Source organism: Gadus macrocephalus, chromosome 12 (assembly GCF_031168955.1).
Source record: "Gadus macrocephalus chromosome 12, ASM3116895v1".
Lineage (NCBI taxonomy): Eukaryota > Metazoa > Chordata > Actinopteri > Gadiformes > Gadidae > Gadus > Gadus macrocephalus.
Genome location: NC_082393.1, coordinates 8,101,345 through 8,114,966, shown reverse-complemented (window position 1 = coordinate 8,114,966; position 13,622 = coordinate 8,101,345). Strand labels below are relative to the sequence as shown.

General features: G+C 47.2%; 1 protein-coding gene across 3 annotated transcripts; it reads left to right on the top strand.

The window, feature by feature from the left end:
* The first annotated feature begins 763 nt into the window (after positions 1–763).
* On the top strand, positions 764–13,598 carry LOC132469413 (leucine-rich repeat-containing protein 52-like). Of its 3 annotated transcripts, XR_009528428.1 has the most exons (3): positions 764–2,705; positions 4,992–5,433; positions 5,525–7,285. XR_009528428.1 is itself a non-coding variant. In XM_060067383.1 (2 exons), exons 1-2 carry the CDS (start codon positions 2,057–2,059, stop codon positions 5,129–5,131), a joined length of 789 nt encoding a protein of 262 aa, XP_059923366.1. In that variant the 5' UTR covers positions 764–2,056; the 3' UTR covers positions 5,132–7,285. The 3 variants fall into 3 exon arrangements, 2 of the variants coding, with proteins under 2 accessions (XP_059923366.1, XP_059923365.1); XM_060067383.1 differs by having other exon boundaries at positions 4,992–7,285; XM_060067382.1 differs by lacking the exons at positions 4,992–5,433; positions 5,525–7,285 and adding an exon at positions 13,268–13,598 and having other exon boundaries at positions 766–2,705.
* Positions 13,599–13,622: the final 24 nt, after the last annotated feature.

Sequence of the window (13,622 nt, the reverse complement as noted above, 5' to 3'; positions counted from 1 at the left end):
CCTTCCGTATTCATTCGCTTGTGAAACAACTGACTGAACAAACCGTGTGATTATGTTTTAAACATAATTGCTGAGGGGCTGCCGTCGCGCCAACAAGGAAAGGAAGTCAGCGAGCGACTGGAACCAATGAGGGCCGCTGATAAGACGGCTAATTCCTCACACCGCTCAGAGAACACTTCTCCTGGGAAGGATTATTACCCACTTGGATTCAGACTCATGCACACACACACACACACACACACACACACACACACACACACACACACACACACACACACACACACACACACAGGCAAATTAGGTTACAAAATAAATAAACTAGAGATATGCTTTTAATTTAATTTTATCATGTTTTTCCCTGCTTCCTGTTTTGTTGCTCTAATACTTTGAAAGCACTATCAAAGCACTTTGAGACTGTCCCTGACAATGGAAGTTGCTATATAAATAAAATGTATTTTTATCAATATAAACTCGCACACACGTGGAGACAGAACATACACAAACACAATTAAGGAGAGTATGCTTAGGCATGACTTGTGCAAGGCGTTCCTAAAACGAGACACAATGCATACATCATGAGCTTGAGGGATTCATTCCAATACGAATGTGAGACGGCCATGCACCTATTCTCTTCTTAATTCACTTCTGGACTGAGATCTTTGGGCAGCTGTGTTTTAAGAAGAGGCTTAGATAGGCAACACCTGCTGACGTAATCACCGGGCATTGATAGTCAGCTTGTGTGACAGCGAATCAAGTCAGCATAGAGCGAGGGAGAGCGTGAGCGAAGGAGGGTGAGAGCGAGGGAGAGCGTGAGCGAGAGAGGGGGAGAGGGACAGAGAGAGAAGGAAAGAGAGAGTAGAGCGAGGGTGATTGAGACAAAGAGTGAGAGAGAGAGGGATAGAGAGAGAGGGATAGAGCGAGGGTGAGAGAGAAAGAGGTATAGAGAGACGGAGAGAGAGAAGGAAAGAGGGAGGGAGAGAGTGATGGTGAGGAAAAGACAGGGATCGAGAGAGAGGGATAGAGCGAGGGTGAGAGACAGATAGGGAGAGAGAGAGGGATAGAGAGAGAGGAATAGAGCGAGGGTGAGAGAGAAAGGGAGAAAGAAGTAGAGAGAGAGAGAGAGAGAGAGAGAGAGAGAGAGAGAGAGAGAGAAGGAAAGAGGGAGGGAGGGAGAGAATGAGGGTGAGGAAAAGAGAGAGGGAGAGAGAGGGATAGAGTGAGAGAGGAATAGAGCGAGAGGGAGGGTGAGAGTGAGGGAGGGTGAGAGCGAGGGAGAGCCAGAGAGAGAAGGAAAGAGAGAGTAGAGCGAGGGTGATTGAGACAGAGAGTGAGAGAGAGAGGGATAGAGAGAGAGAGGGATAGAGCGAGAGCGAGAGAGAGAGAGAGAGAGGGACACACACATTCGGAGCAGCCCGCGCGGCAGTCACTTCAAGCTGTCCGAGCCCGATGTAAGGGAGTCCTGCGCTCTTACTGCGCTCTGAAAGACATCTCCCTGTACGTTATTTTAAGGCTACGCCATAGCGGCACAACGAGAGGACGCACTGCGAGCATGAAACGGTACGTCGCCATTGAACGATTTTTTTAGGAAGCCTGCATATTACAGGAACTTCTGCGTGGTGTGGGCATCTGTTTGGAAACTAAAGGAAGAATGTGTCGTTCCGTTTTGGCCCCCCGCGATAACTATTACTTAAAGATGAAAGTCAATAACCAGGACCGGGAGAACAGCTTTATCACGGCGGTGAAAAGTGAAGCCAGCTCAAGTCATTTTTGGCCACAGTGCAATTAAACGTGTCGGTCACCTTTGGTATCCACTGATGTCTTTTGGCGCCGTGCATGACGCGCCGCGGGTGAGAGAGTGACCGATTGCTCTTTTTCTGAGAGAAGAGAGAGGCTGGATAAAAACAGCATCCAGACATTCGGGCATCGCCAGCCAGCCCATCCGAGCAGCCGTCTCGCCTCTTCCCTTGCTCCCCAGACCCATGCAGGATGCCCGAGGATCGCCGGGGAGTCCTGGTCCAGCTCAGCCAGAGTTCATGACGCGCTGGGCGGCCTCGTCATGCGTCTCCTGCCCGAGCCCAGCGCCCAGTCCCTTCGGCTTCTCTTCCTCTTTATCTTCGTTATGGGGGTGGCCCCGTCTCCGGCTCTGACGGCCGGCTGCCCGGACAGATGTGTTTGCGATGACCAGCTGGTGGTCCAGTGTGCCGGACAGGATCTGACCCTGTTCCCCATGGATCTCCCTCTCGCCACCAGGCAGCTCATCATCTCCAACAACCGCATCGGAGACCTACCTGCGCTTCAGCTCAACTACCTATCCGACCTGGTGTACCTGGACTGCAGCAACAACTCCTTGACCGAGATCTCTGAGTCGACCTTCGGGAACCTCCGGAAGCTGGCCTACCTCGACCTGTCTTTCAACAACCTGCTTCAGATCGAGGACCGGACGTTCGGGCCCCTGGCGTCCCTGGTGATGCTCCGGCTGACGGATAACCCGAGTCTTGGTGAGATCCACCCGGACGCCTTCGCGGAGAACGTGGCGCTGCAGGTGCTGGACGTGAGTCGGAACAACCTGACCGCGCTCAACATCAGCACGCTGATCGCCTTGCCCTCGCTCCGGTCATTGGGACTGAGCGGCAACCCGTGGCGGTGTGATTGTGACACGGAAGACCTCTGTCTCTGGGTGCAGATAGAGGGATTCAAGTTTCAAGGTATGCAAGTGGACGTGTAACCTTTGACCTCACTCTACATGTTTCCCTTAAACGCTCCATGTTTATTGGAGAGATGAGGTAAAAAGTTTTGGGGGTGTTATTGTGGAGGCTTTTCCGACCTACTTGCGTTGTCATTTTCTAAAAAAGGGGGGGGGGGGGGGGGGTTCATATCTCCTGGGGTGTTTCTTAATGGGTCTCACCCATATACAAAATTAGCTACATGTCCTCTATTCTGAGCACGGACAGATGCAATAACGAAGCGTTTTCAGCAACAATGCCCTTCACTCCTCCTCGCCTAATAATGGCCTGCTGTCGTGTCCTTCCCTGGTCAGCCACCAATAGTCCTCCTTCCCCTGGGTGCCTGGGTAATGTTTTCTCTTGGCTTTTGGCAGGGTTCAGTTACGTCCCGCGTCGTGCCGTACACACGGAGGGAGCACTGCTGTGAGCCAGAGCCGGTCCAAGGGCTTATCACTCCTGATTGTCACATCGTCTCTATTAGCTAATTTCACTGTGGGCGCTCGGTCAATTCGTCCAGATGGTGAAGCTCAATCGCTCTGCTTTGAGACAGGCCTGCCACTTTCCCTCACTCCCTTTTGCTCAATCCCCCCCCCCCCCCATCTCTTTCTGTTGTTCGGTCACTCTGACCATACCAACCAACTTCATTAGCAAAGTATTTTTTTTATTGCCTCAAACTATCCGTACTGCTGAAGCCGCATAAAAAAAAACAGTAGCCTACATTCAAACCATGGGATGATCTGACCCCCCCTAATATTTTCAACCCTAATGAAGACCTTGATCACGTAATGAGGTTATTGTGTCATCAGCTGACAGTGGTGATGAAGAGGCTCAGAGGCCCAGGGCGAGAGACGCCTGTCCCTCCCTTTCTACCTGTTCTGCATGGCCAGCCCCCTCTCCTCTGCTCCGTGTGCACCTGGCAGGGCTGGTGTGCACGGCCTCCACTGTCACGTGCACACCCTCTGTCACGCGCACGCCACCTGCCACGTGCATGGCCCTAAAGTCCAGATGGTTAATGATGGTGCTCTGAAAATGTGTGTGTGTCTGTGTGTGTGTGTGTGTCTGTGTGTGTGTGGGGGATCTTAGTGCATGTGTGCACTATATAAGTGTATGTGGAGGATTATTTTTGCATGCACTTTTGCGACAGACTAATCTGTGACACCTTGATAGCCTGTGGGAACTTGGGAGGAAAGGAGAGGCCGAGGGAGGGTCCGTGCGGAGAGGATGAAAGGAGATCCTAATTATGCTGCAGCCTATAAACTCATGGCTTTCCCAAACGTTGGTAACCATCCACTGCTAGCCCCCTATCCTGTGTCACGCCCGCCCGCTCCATCCTGGATAGACACGCGCTGTTGCTAACACGCCTGTCCTCTGGACACATGCAAAACACAAAGCACAAACTTTTAACTAATACGAAAGTACTACAGAGATGGAATTTAGACTCATTCAACCTATGATTGAACGTAGTGGTCCTTTTAAAACCGTTGGTTCTCCAACTATTTGGACTAATCTACCCCCTCCATAAGATATTTATTTCAGTCCCCTGCAAAGGAAGGAAAAAAAAGTAAATGTAACACTATAGAATAAGGATACAATAATAAGTATGAATCAATATAAGTTCATCTTTAATAATCATTATTACATAGCTTTAACATGTAACCCTATTCAATAATGTATAAATGAATACCTTAAGATGAACACCATTAGTAAACATGAGCACTAGCAGCTAATTGTCACTAGCCTAGACTAGTTGCTTTCAGACATTAGTTCACTGTTAATGAACTGTTAGTTAATATTTTTACAGCATCACATTTATTAATTCATGGACCCTTTTTGAGTGGTACCAATGCTTATAATGTCAGTTTTTTTATGCAAACATGAATATTGAGTGGGTGGTGCAAAAACAAATGAAGACAAGTTAATTGTATCAGGGTGGTTTACAGATTGAACTAATTCCAAAGTTCTGAATATTATACAATTGAATGAACCACATAAGATTCACATTTCTCAATATTTTCCAGGCACCACCTGCATATCCTAGGGGTACATGAACCCCTTTTTTAAAGACACTTCTCTGAAGTGTGTAGGTGTGTGCGTCTTAGTCACACATTGCCCTTTGGGTCTTCATAAGCTGTGTGTGTGTGTGTGTGTGTGTGTGTGTGTGTGTGTGTGTGTGTGTGTGTGTGTGTGTGTGTGTGTGTGTGTGTGTGTGTGTGTGTGTGTGTGTGTGTGTGTGTGTGTGTGTGTGTGTGTGTGTGTGTGTAAAAGTAGCAATCCAGCAAAACTGTGTATATACTAGTAGCAGTAGTAATGCAGCATGTCACAACAGCCTCTCTAATTATGTGTGTCTGCCTTTCTCTACGTCGTTGATCGTTGATCTTTCTATTGGCCTTTATTTGAATTTATTTTAGTCACAGACACTGACTAAAATTCCAATGATCATTTATAAAATAAACGTTATTAAAAACTGAAATGAGACAAATGTCAAGGAGCGAGGATGGAGAATCAAGAGTTGATAGAGAATTAAGAGAAAGGGCAGCCTCAGAGAGAGGGAGAGAGAAAAAGAGAGAGATGTCTTTGTGTGCTGGATGGATTTTGCCCGCTGGATTTGAGCTGCTTACGTGGTACAGCTTCATCCCTATATCTCAAATCCCAGGGCAATTCCAAGATTAAAAACTCATTCTATGTGACGTTTTCAACACAGTGCATAAAGGTGAGCAGAAAATGAAGGCATAAGAATATACAATGGCCGCATTGGTATTTGCACCCTGTTGTATTGTTCACTCCATTGCTTATTGTTTCAGCGTCGTCCAAAATGGAGTTGAAGCCTAGGAGATTAGAGGCTGTAAATATTGGATGGCCACCGCTGGTTCCTATGGCTGCTCTATGGTGGCCTGGCCTGCTCACCAACCCTAGGCACGCAGCCATGAGGGAGGCCAAACCCGGGCAAGAGTTAAATATTCATACAAAGAGAGATCGTCTGTGGCCCAGATCAGTCAATCAAACCCATTAAAACATTCATTATGACAAGGAGACCGCCTTTCACCTAAAAACAATTAGCCCATACATAATTAATCACCTGAAACAATTACAGTAACAATAAGGATACCATCTGATGGAGCATACAGCGTATCAAATGCAGAGCTGGCCTACTTATCAGACGTGGCCAGTATAGATTTGGTTCTCTTCCTTTTGGTTTTACAAGGTGAGGTAGAAAACCCAGATGGACCGCTGAAGTTTGCGTGGGTGTCTGATGACGTTAATACCTTAGGCATGGTGTGGAAGTGTTTGCCCATGCGTGCGTGTGTGTGTGTGTGTGAGAGCATGCTTGCGTCTGTATACCTTTCAGTGTCCCGACGTGTGGAGGCGGTGCTCCGAGCAAGGGAGTCCTGGTGACTGTACCTGCCAGTATGCTGATGTTTGGGACCACTCATACAACTGGGAGGGAGAAGGGGAGAGAGGCGAGTAGATCTTCACAGGATCTTTGCTTGGTGTCTGGAAGTAGAAGTGTAGAAGTGAAATTACGGTTCATCAAGAGTAGTAATAAGACAACCTTCTTCGACCCAAAATAACATTTCGCCTCTGCACGCGTGAAAACACGCAGTAATCCACACATCCATATTTAATATGTCGCTGGCGACATGTCAACAAACACCAAAAATAAACAATCATCAGCATTCAATGGAAAATTGTATAAAACGGAGGCGATGGAAAGTACAGGAATTTGTAAATGGAATGAAAAGAGACAGATTGATGGGAAAAGAGACAGATCCCCGAATGCCCCCTCTGGCGTAGCGAGGCGTGGGGGGGTCTCGCAGCGCCCGCGAGGGTGACTCTGACTGATGTGTCCGCGGAGGACAGGGACGACGTGCGGCAAAGTACAGGCACACGTCATTTAAACGTGGGCAGATGCGGTAGAGATAAGGTCGGCTATTCTTAGCCGGCCACTTTACGACGCGTTAAGGTGGCCAGCGAGACGACGAAGGCGCTTCCGACGCTGTCCCAGTTGGGTTGGACAATTATTTAATTTGGAGGTCCTCCGACTTCGTCAACAGCATCAGACAGGCTTAATACGCTTCACTGCTTTGTTTTCGCTCTCTTTCTTGGAGCCATTAGTAGAGCACAGCGGTGCCGTACCCGTGGTGTCCTCGTAATACTTTGCATAATGTGCACGCACGTACTTACTCACACTTCTGCCAGCACACACACACACACACAGATGCATACATGGTACGATTTGACACGCACCATCATTTACCAGCATTCATATGCTTTGGCTTTGGCAGGCCAAGTGGGTCCGGGGCTCCCCCCACTCCCACCCACCCTGGTAAGCGTTTGCAGCCATACAGAATAACATATGCATTGGAATAATTAGTACGGTTATAAATAGCACTGGTTGGTAGTCTACCCTGCAGGTTAATCCCTCACAGCTGTGTGTGTGTGTGTGTGTGTGTGTGTGTGTGTGTGTGTGTGTGTGTGTGTGTGTGTGTGTGTGTGTGTGTGTGTGTGTGTGTGTGTGTGTGTGTGTGTGTGTGTGTGTGTGTGTGTGTGTGTGTGTGAAAGCGAGATAGATATACAATCATCTCTGCACTGACTCATGTAGTTAAATTTGATAACCAATTTGCAAGCCTCTGTGCTTTTGGGAAGCAGGACTCACTGACTGGGCTCTTTGAAACCAATATATACAATATATATGGCTCTTCTGAAAGTGGGGTCTGCGTGATAAAGAAACAGATACGCACCGTGTCTGATTATGTCCATAGTCTTCACATCTTACATAGGCGACTCAATTGATATTGACATATTTTGTTGGCAAACATCAACTTTGGTGTTATTTCTCAAACATAGATTCTTGGCCCATTTCTCGACTGTTCCTAACATTTAACATTTAGGTCTAAAAGCCTGTGTTTTTGCCATTCTCTGTTTGTTTCTGCTCTGAACTCAGGTTGTCTACTTTTCGTGAAACCACTGTCTTTTCCGAGACGCTTCGATGTCCCGATGAAGGGACAATGGCGGTGATAGGATACACATACAGTCTGTAGGGATGTGAGGGGCTCTCTCTGGGCCGCTGTTTAATGTTGATAGCCGTGTCCAAGGGTGGGTTAAGCTTATGTCAAGACGTGTGTGTGTGTGTGTGTGTGTGTGTGTGTGTGTGTGTGTGTGTGTGTGTGTGTGTGTGTGTGTGTGTGTGTGTGTGTGTGTGTGTGTGTGTGTGTGTGTGTGTGTGTGTGTGTGTGTGTGTGTGTCAGATCTAGAAGATGCCCAGGCGGAGGCATGACATCAAGGCTCTTAGGCCCCATCACTAAAGCCCCCATAAACACTGAAGGGGTTAAAAATGTGTCCATTCTTAAAGCGTGCGTGTGTGTGTGTGTGTGTGTCCACTGTTTAGTTGCGTTCGTTTCCGTTCCGTTCACCTTTACTATTTATGTCCCCTAGCTTTGGCCCGCTATGCGGGCTGAGACCGAGGGCTAAGGGTCAAATGAAGGTTGCATACTTCACAATGCATAGTGTGGCGCTCTCGCCGCGGGCTACAGGTCTACTGGCATGACGACCGAACCGTGACCTGACGTTCTGTGCCAGGCCACCTGCTGTGGAGGGACACGCATGTCTCCTTCAGCTTAGGTGTGGACGTTACGAGGAGATTAAGAGTGGATGTTATGAGGGAAAAGAACTGACCTGAACCTGATCTCCAGTTGGTACATAGGGTCGTCCTCGTAGTGCCATTTAGCACGACGCCGCGACTCGAGACAGATGGGAAGAGGTTGGGTTTTTCTCTGGATATCTTTGAACTATGTTTAGATTAAGTGTGTGGTTATGTGAACGTTGCAATGTTGTTGTACACCTTAGTTGTATCTTTTTTTTTCTTCTTATTGATTTCAATTTTTTTTATTTAAAAGAAGCAATCCAACACCCTTTCATCAGATGAAATTAAATTCAAGCCGGCGAAGAAGATCGCACAATAAAATATAAAGGACTCTGGCACACCTGATGCCGTCGGCTTCCCCTGCCAGACGCAGAGGGAAACCCCAAAGGATAACACATTAGCAATACGGACACATCAAAATTCTCAAAAGAAACACTTCCAGCAATATATAGAGACATTGGAAAAATGGAAAGCTAGAGAGGGAGAGAGAGAGTGTGAGAGAGAGAGGGCTTCAATAATCGCAAAACACAGGAGCCAATGTAATGTGGTGTGAAGCCCAAATCACCCTTCTCGATCAATTACAGAATAGGAGTCGGCTAATCTGAGACCATTCACTCCTGTCGATGACCTACGCTTGTGCCAAGACATGCAGTCCTCCTTGACCTTAGAAAGGCGTCCCCCTTCACGGCAAGTAGTCATTGATTTGGTGAGCGGGGAGTATGAGCAGTGTTTTGTTTCAGATAGCTGGGCACGTCAATCGAATGTACTCCCCCCGAAATCAAAAAGTTTCTTTCAGTTGTAAACTGCAGGCAACTCAATGATCTGTATCATGTCTCAAGAGTCTTGACGTGGCTCTTCGTGAACGTGAGACACTCAACTTGAAATCAACTTAACTGTCTCCCTTCAAGCGCTTTTTATCTGCTACCAGTGGCTCTATAGGTCTCTCGATCAGTTGGTTTGTTTGGCGGGTAAGTTGGTTGGTCAGTGGGTAAGTTGACAGGTTGTTTGTTGATGGGTCAGTGATTGTTGATTGTTTGTTTGGGTGTTGGTTAGTTGGCGGGTTGTTGATGTTTCAGGTATGAAGGTTATTGACTGGTCGCTTAAATGTTGGTTGGTGGCTGGGTTAGTTGGTGGGTTTGTGGCTTGAGTTGAGCTAGATTGACGATGTAATCATCCAGCGTGAATCAAAGGGTTTTCTTGATTAGTGGCCCAAAATTCCCCCTGCTTTAATGTGAGGTTGGTGACACAAATCTACATAATGATCATGCCTTATCATAAATGAACTGTTGGTACACATTGTTCTCAATACAATGTCTCCAACAGCTTGTGACTAATGCTAATACTCAAATGTCTATAAATACAGCGGAAAAACACACTGGAATTAAAAGATCATTTAGACAAACCAGTTTGTCTAAATGTGCTCCTAAATATCTTTCCTCATTGTTCTCCTGTTGTGAGAATCAATACATTTGTCAGCTTGCTGTCCATGCCGTAATGGTGTAACCATGTAATTGCATACTGTGGCAATTTCAGAGCAAATCCACTAGAGTGTTCAGACACTTATGTTCCTGGTTGCCCTGGAAAGCAGCTATTACAAAGCACAAAGGAGTCTGAACATGAAGCAGAACTATAAAACCAATACAATTATACTGGGATGGCTCGCAATTTGAACAATTATTCGAACTATTCTAGCCTATGTTACACCTTTTTATGTTTTATAATAGATAAGAGATTTACTGCATTTTTGTGAAAGATTTAAAAAAGAGTTCACAACTGAACAATTTAGCTGGTCCTCCCTTTTTTAAAGTATGAATGCGAAGTGAGAGAAGGGAGTTCTGAATGATGAAGAATGCCTTGCAATATTTACTGAATGAAAAAATAAAAGATTTGATTGAGAGATAAACTGAAAGGCACACCGGGAGAGAGAGAGAATAGATTTGACGACAAATGGACATTAACAACAAGAACAGTGTGCATCTCCTGCTAACAGTTGTATCGTCATCATGCAACCGACCATCGCGGGCCCTTCACCACCATCGTAACGGCACGGACACATGCACACACACCCACGCCACCGCATGAACACATGCTCTACTTCAGAATGGTGACCGCACAGAGGGTAAAGGTTACTGTTTATTTGAGTATTGTATTGCAACGTATGAGGTATTGATTCACAAAGGTTAACACAAAGTACGGTGTTGACATGTTCTCTTGTCCAGTGCAGAGGTTTGCAGGCCCTTGGCAGACTTAATCAAGGTTGATGAGGCTGCGCCAAACCTCATTTAGTGAACTGCGAGAGCCAGCGTTATCCCAACAGAAACGACACACCCTTACCCAGGCTTCAGGTGGCCATTACTTTTTTTTAGCTTGTCGTGGATAGCAGGGTGCATAGACTACGCACTCAGACCAGCGCATCGTGTCGACTTCAAATCGCACTCCACCCATCTTGTCCCAGTCGAGCGGTCAACGCTGCACATCGATGCAGGTTGTGTTTGGGATTCAGGAGCTGTGCACACGTTCTAGCTTGTGTGCCGTCCTCCCTGCCAAGGACTCTGGGAATTAGAGATGATATCAGCCCCCCCCCCCCCCCCCTCACACTCAAACGCACACACTCACTACCTCCTCCAACCATCAGTCTTTTCCTTGTTCAGGCCTTTGGCTTTATGGGTAGATGAGTGCAGTTTAATTAACATTGGTAGCTGCATTCATTCATCACCACCCGGCGAAGGCTCACAAAGAGAAGCCTCTCTCTCGCTCTCTCTACATTTCATGCTCTCTCTTTCTGTCTATGCCCTAGCCTAGCTTATATCTTCTTTTGTGGTCATCTGTCGCCCTTTTGTCTGTGTGCGTGTGAGAGTGTGCGCGTGCCCTCTTTTGCTCTCCTATTGTGGTTTTATCTCTGAAAACATGGATCTGTCAGTTTCTCTGCTAGTCTGTCGCTTTGTCATTGAATTGTTTGTCCGTTCATTTGTCTGTCTAGTCATTCGTCTCTAGTTCCGTCTGGAGTTTTTCCAGCTATCCATCAGAGGAGAGAGAGAGAGAGAGAGAGAGAGAGAGAGAGAGAGAGAGAGAGAGAGAGAGAGAGAGAGAGAGAGAGAGAGAGAGAGAGAGAGAGAGAGAGAGAGAGAGAGAGAGAGAGAGAGAGAGAGAGAGAGAGAGAGAGAGAGAGAGAGAGAGAGAGAGAGAGAGAGAGAGAGAGAGAGATCAAATAAAGTTGTAAGTAAAAAATGGATATGAAATTACATAAAACATATTTAGTGGGCATTATATTGAGCATGCATATACAAGATAACGATCAAATTTGGCTGGTCCAGAAATAGAACATCATAAGAATGTTTTCAGGCTGCTTCTTCTTTCTTTTTTTAAAGGGGTACAATACATTTCTTAGTTCAGGCAGTGAAAATGCTTTGCTCAACCCATTAAACAGCTGAGTTCTCCATTAGTCGTTCCTTGGGGTTGTGTTTATTAACACATCCAGATGGGTGACTCCAGATCCTTTGACTCTCTGAACCTGAAAGTTCTGCCTGTGATTGATGCTTCACTGAGGTCATGAGGTCCAGTACATCCTAGTCACACTAAAACCGGGGGCTTCAGGAGGTGAAAGTAGGATAGTGTAGGCGTTAGGGTGTGCGACTCTAGCCGAAAGCTGGCTTCGATCCTTTAAGTCCGTTTGGGCAACTAAAAATACACTATTTGCTCACAGCAAAGTCAGTATAGGACATTTGTACCCTTTACTTTAAGAAGGCGCATTTGTGGCAGTAGTGTAGCACACAGAGACGGAAGGTCATTCCTACCTTCTTGTATGTGGTTGGTCTGTGACATTTCCAAGCAATAACTTTGCAATCCAACAATCAGTTTTCTTATATTTAGTTTATTTTGTTAATTCTGCGTGAACTTAAAACAGGTGCATTGGTCGGTAAGACGTTTAAAAAAAGAAGGAAAAGTCCACTCACGCTTCAGCAGAACCCGCAGGAGACGTCTCCGTCTCTCTGGCTACGCAGACGTCGTTAAAACAAACCCTGAATCAAAGCGCTGTCTGGTCCCTGACTCCGCCGCGGCGGCAATTAAAAGGGAGATGGATGGAAGTCACGATCTGTAATTGCAAGCCCTTTATCACAGTAACAATCTGCAATTGCTTAATACGCATAAAATGGGTAGCCGGATAGCATTCACCTGCTGTAATCCCTCAGATACGCAGCAGGAGCGATACGTGGCGACCCGTGAATTAGTTGGCCCTAATCCGTTAAGTGAAGCGCGTGTTGTGTCAGTGTGCCCTTGTCTCTGTTTTTGTTGTCCCCCCCCCCCCCCCCCCCCCCTCCAGTGGTCTGCCGTATCGTTATCTTGGAAGCGATTAGCATATTTCTAATTATTATCAGCAGATGTTTTGAAAGGGAAAACACACTCGCGTTTCTTATCGTGGAAATACAGGTTTGTTTGTGTTTATTATTGATGCAGAGAACGTAGGAGGTCTGATGTGTGTGTGTGTGTGTGTGTGTGTGTGTGTGTGTGTGTGTGTGTGTGTGTGTGTGTGTGTGTGTGTGTGTGTGTGTGTGTGTGTGTGTGTGTACCATAATAATGGTGATGTGTCCTAGACATCCAAGACCTACATTTCTAAAAGGAAATCTATGATGGTTACCTGTCTCAGGGGACCATTTATCACAAAGGTTATCACTGCATTATTAGCTTGTGTGTGTGCGCGGGGTCCTCTATGGATACTGTATTTTGAGAGCCTCATTTATCTACATCAACAGGCTGGTTATAATTTTCCTCTCCCTCTCTTTTATTCCTCTCTGATCATTCCCCGCACCACCTCTTATCTCCATCTCTCATCCTTCTCCCCCCCCTCGCTCCTTCTCTCTCCCTCTGCACCATCCCCCGCCCTCCACCCCCCCCTCTCACCCAGACGAGGGTCAGACAGTGTGCCAGGACCCCCCGGAGATGTCGGGCCAGCGGCTGGCGGAGGTGGGCATGCAGCTGCGCACGGACTGCCACCAGGGCCTGGGCTACTGGGACTACCTGTTCTTCATCGCCATCGGCTTCGTCATCTTCTCGGCGGGCACGGTGTCGGCATGGGTCATGGGTGTGCTGATGGTCCTCTACGAGCGCTACGCAAAACGCAAGAGCGAGGAGCAGGACAGCGACGACGACGACGACCGCGGCGGGGGCATGTGCGGCGGACAGGGCAACGGGGACCTCAACAAGCCCAGCATGCAGGTGTGAAGGACGGACGGACAGGAGGGGCGGGGAGGGGAGGGAGG

Excerpts from the sequence above, each read along its gene's own strand:
- LOC132469413 (XM_060067382.1), top strand. The coding sequence starts at position 2,057 with ATGCGTCTCCTGCCCGAGCCCAGCGCCCAGTCCCTTCGGCTTCTCTTC. Across the intron at positions 2,706-13,267 it reads AGAGGGATTCAAGTTTCAAG|ACGAGGGTCAGACAGTGTGC; the intron begins GTATGCAAGTGG and ends CCTCTCACCCAG.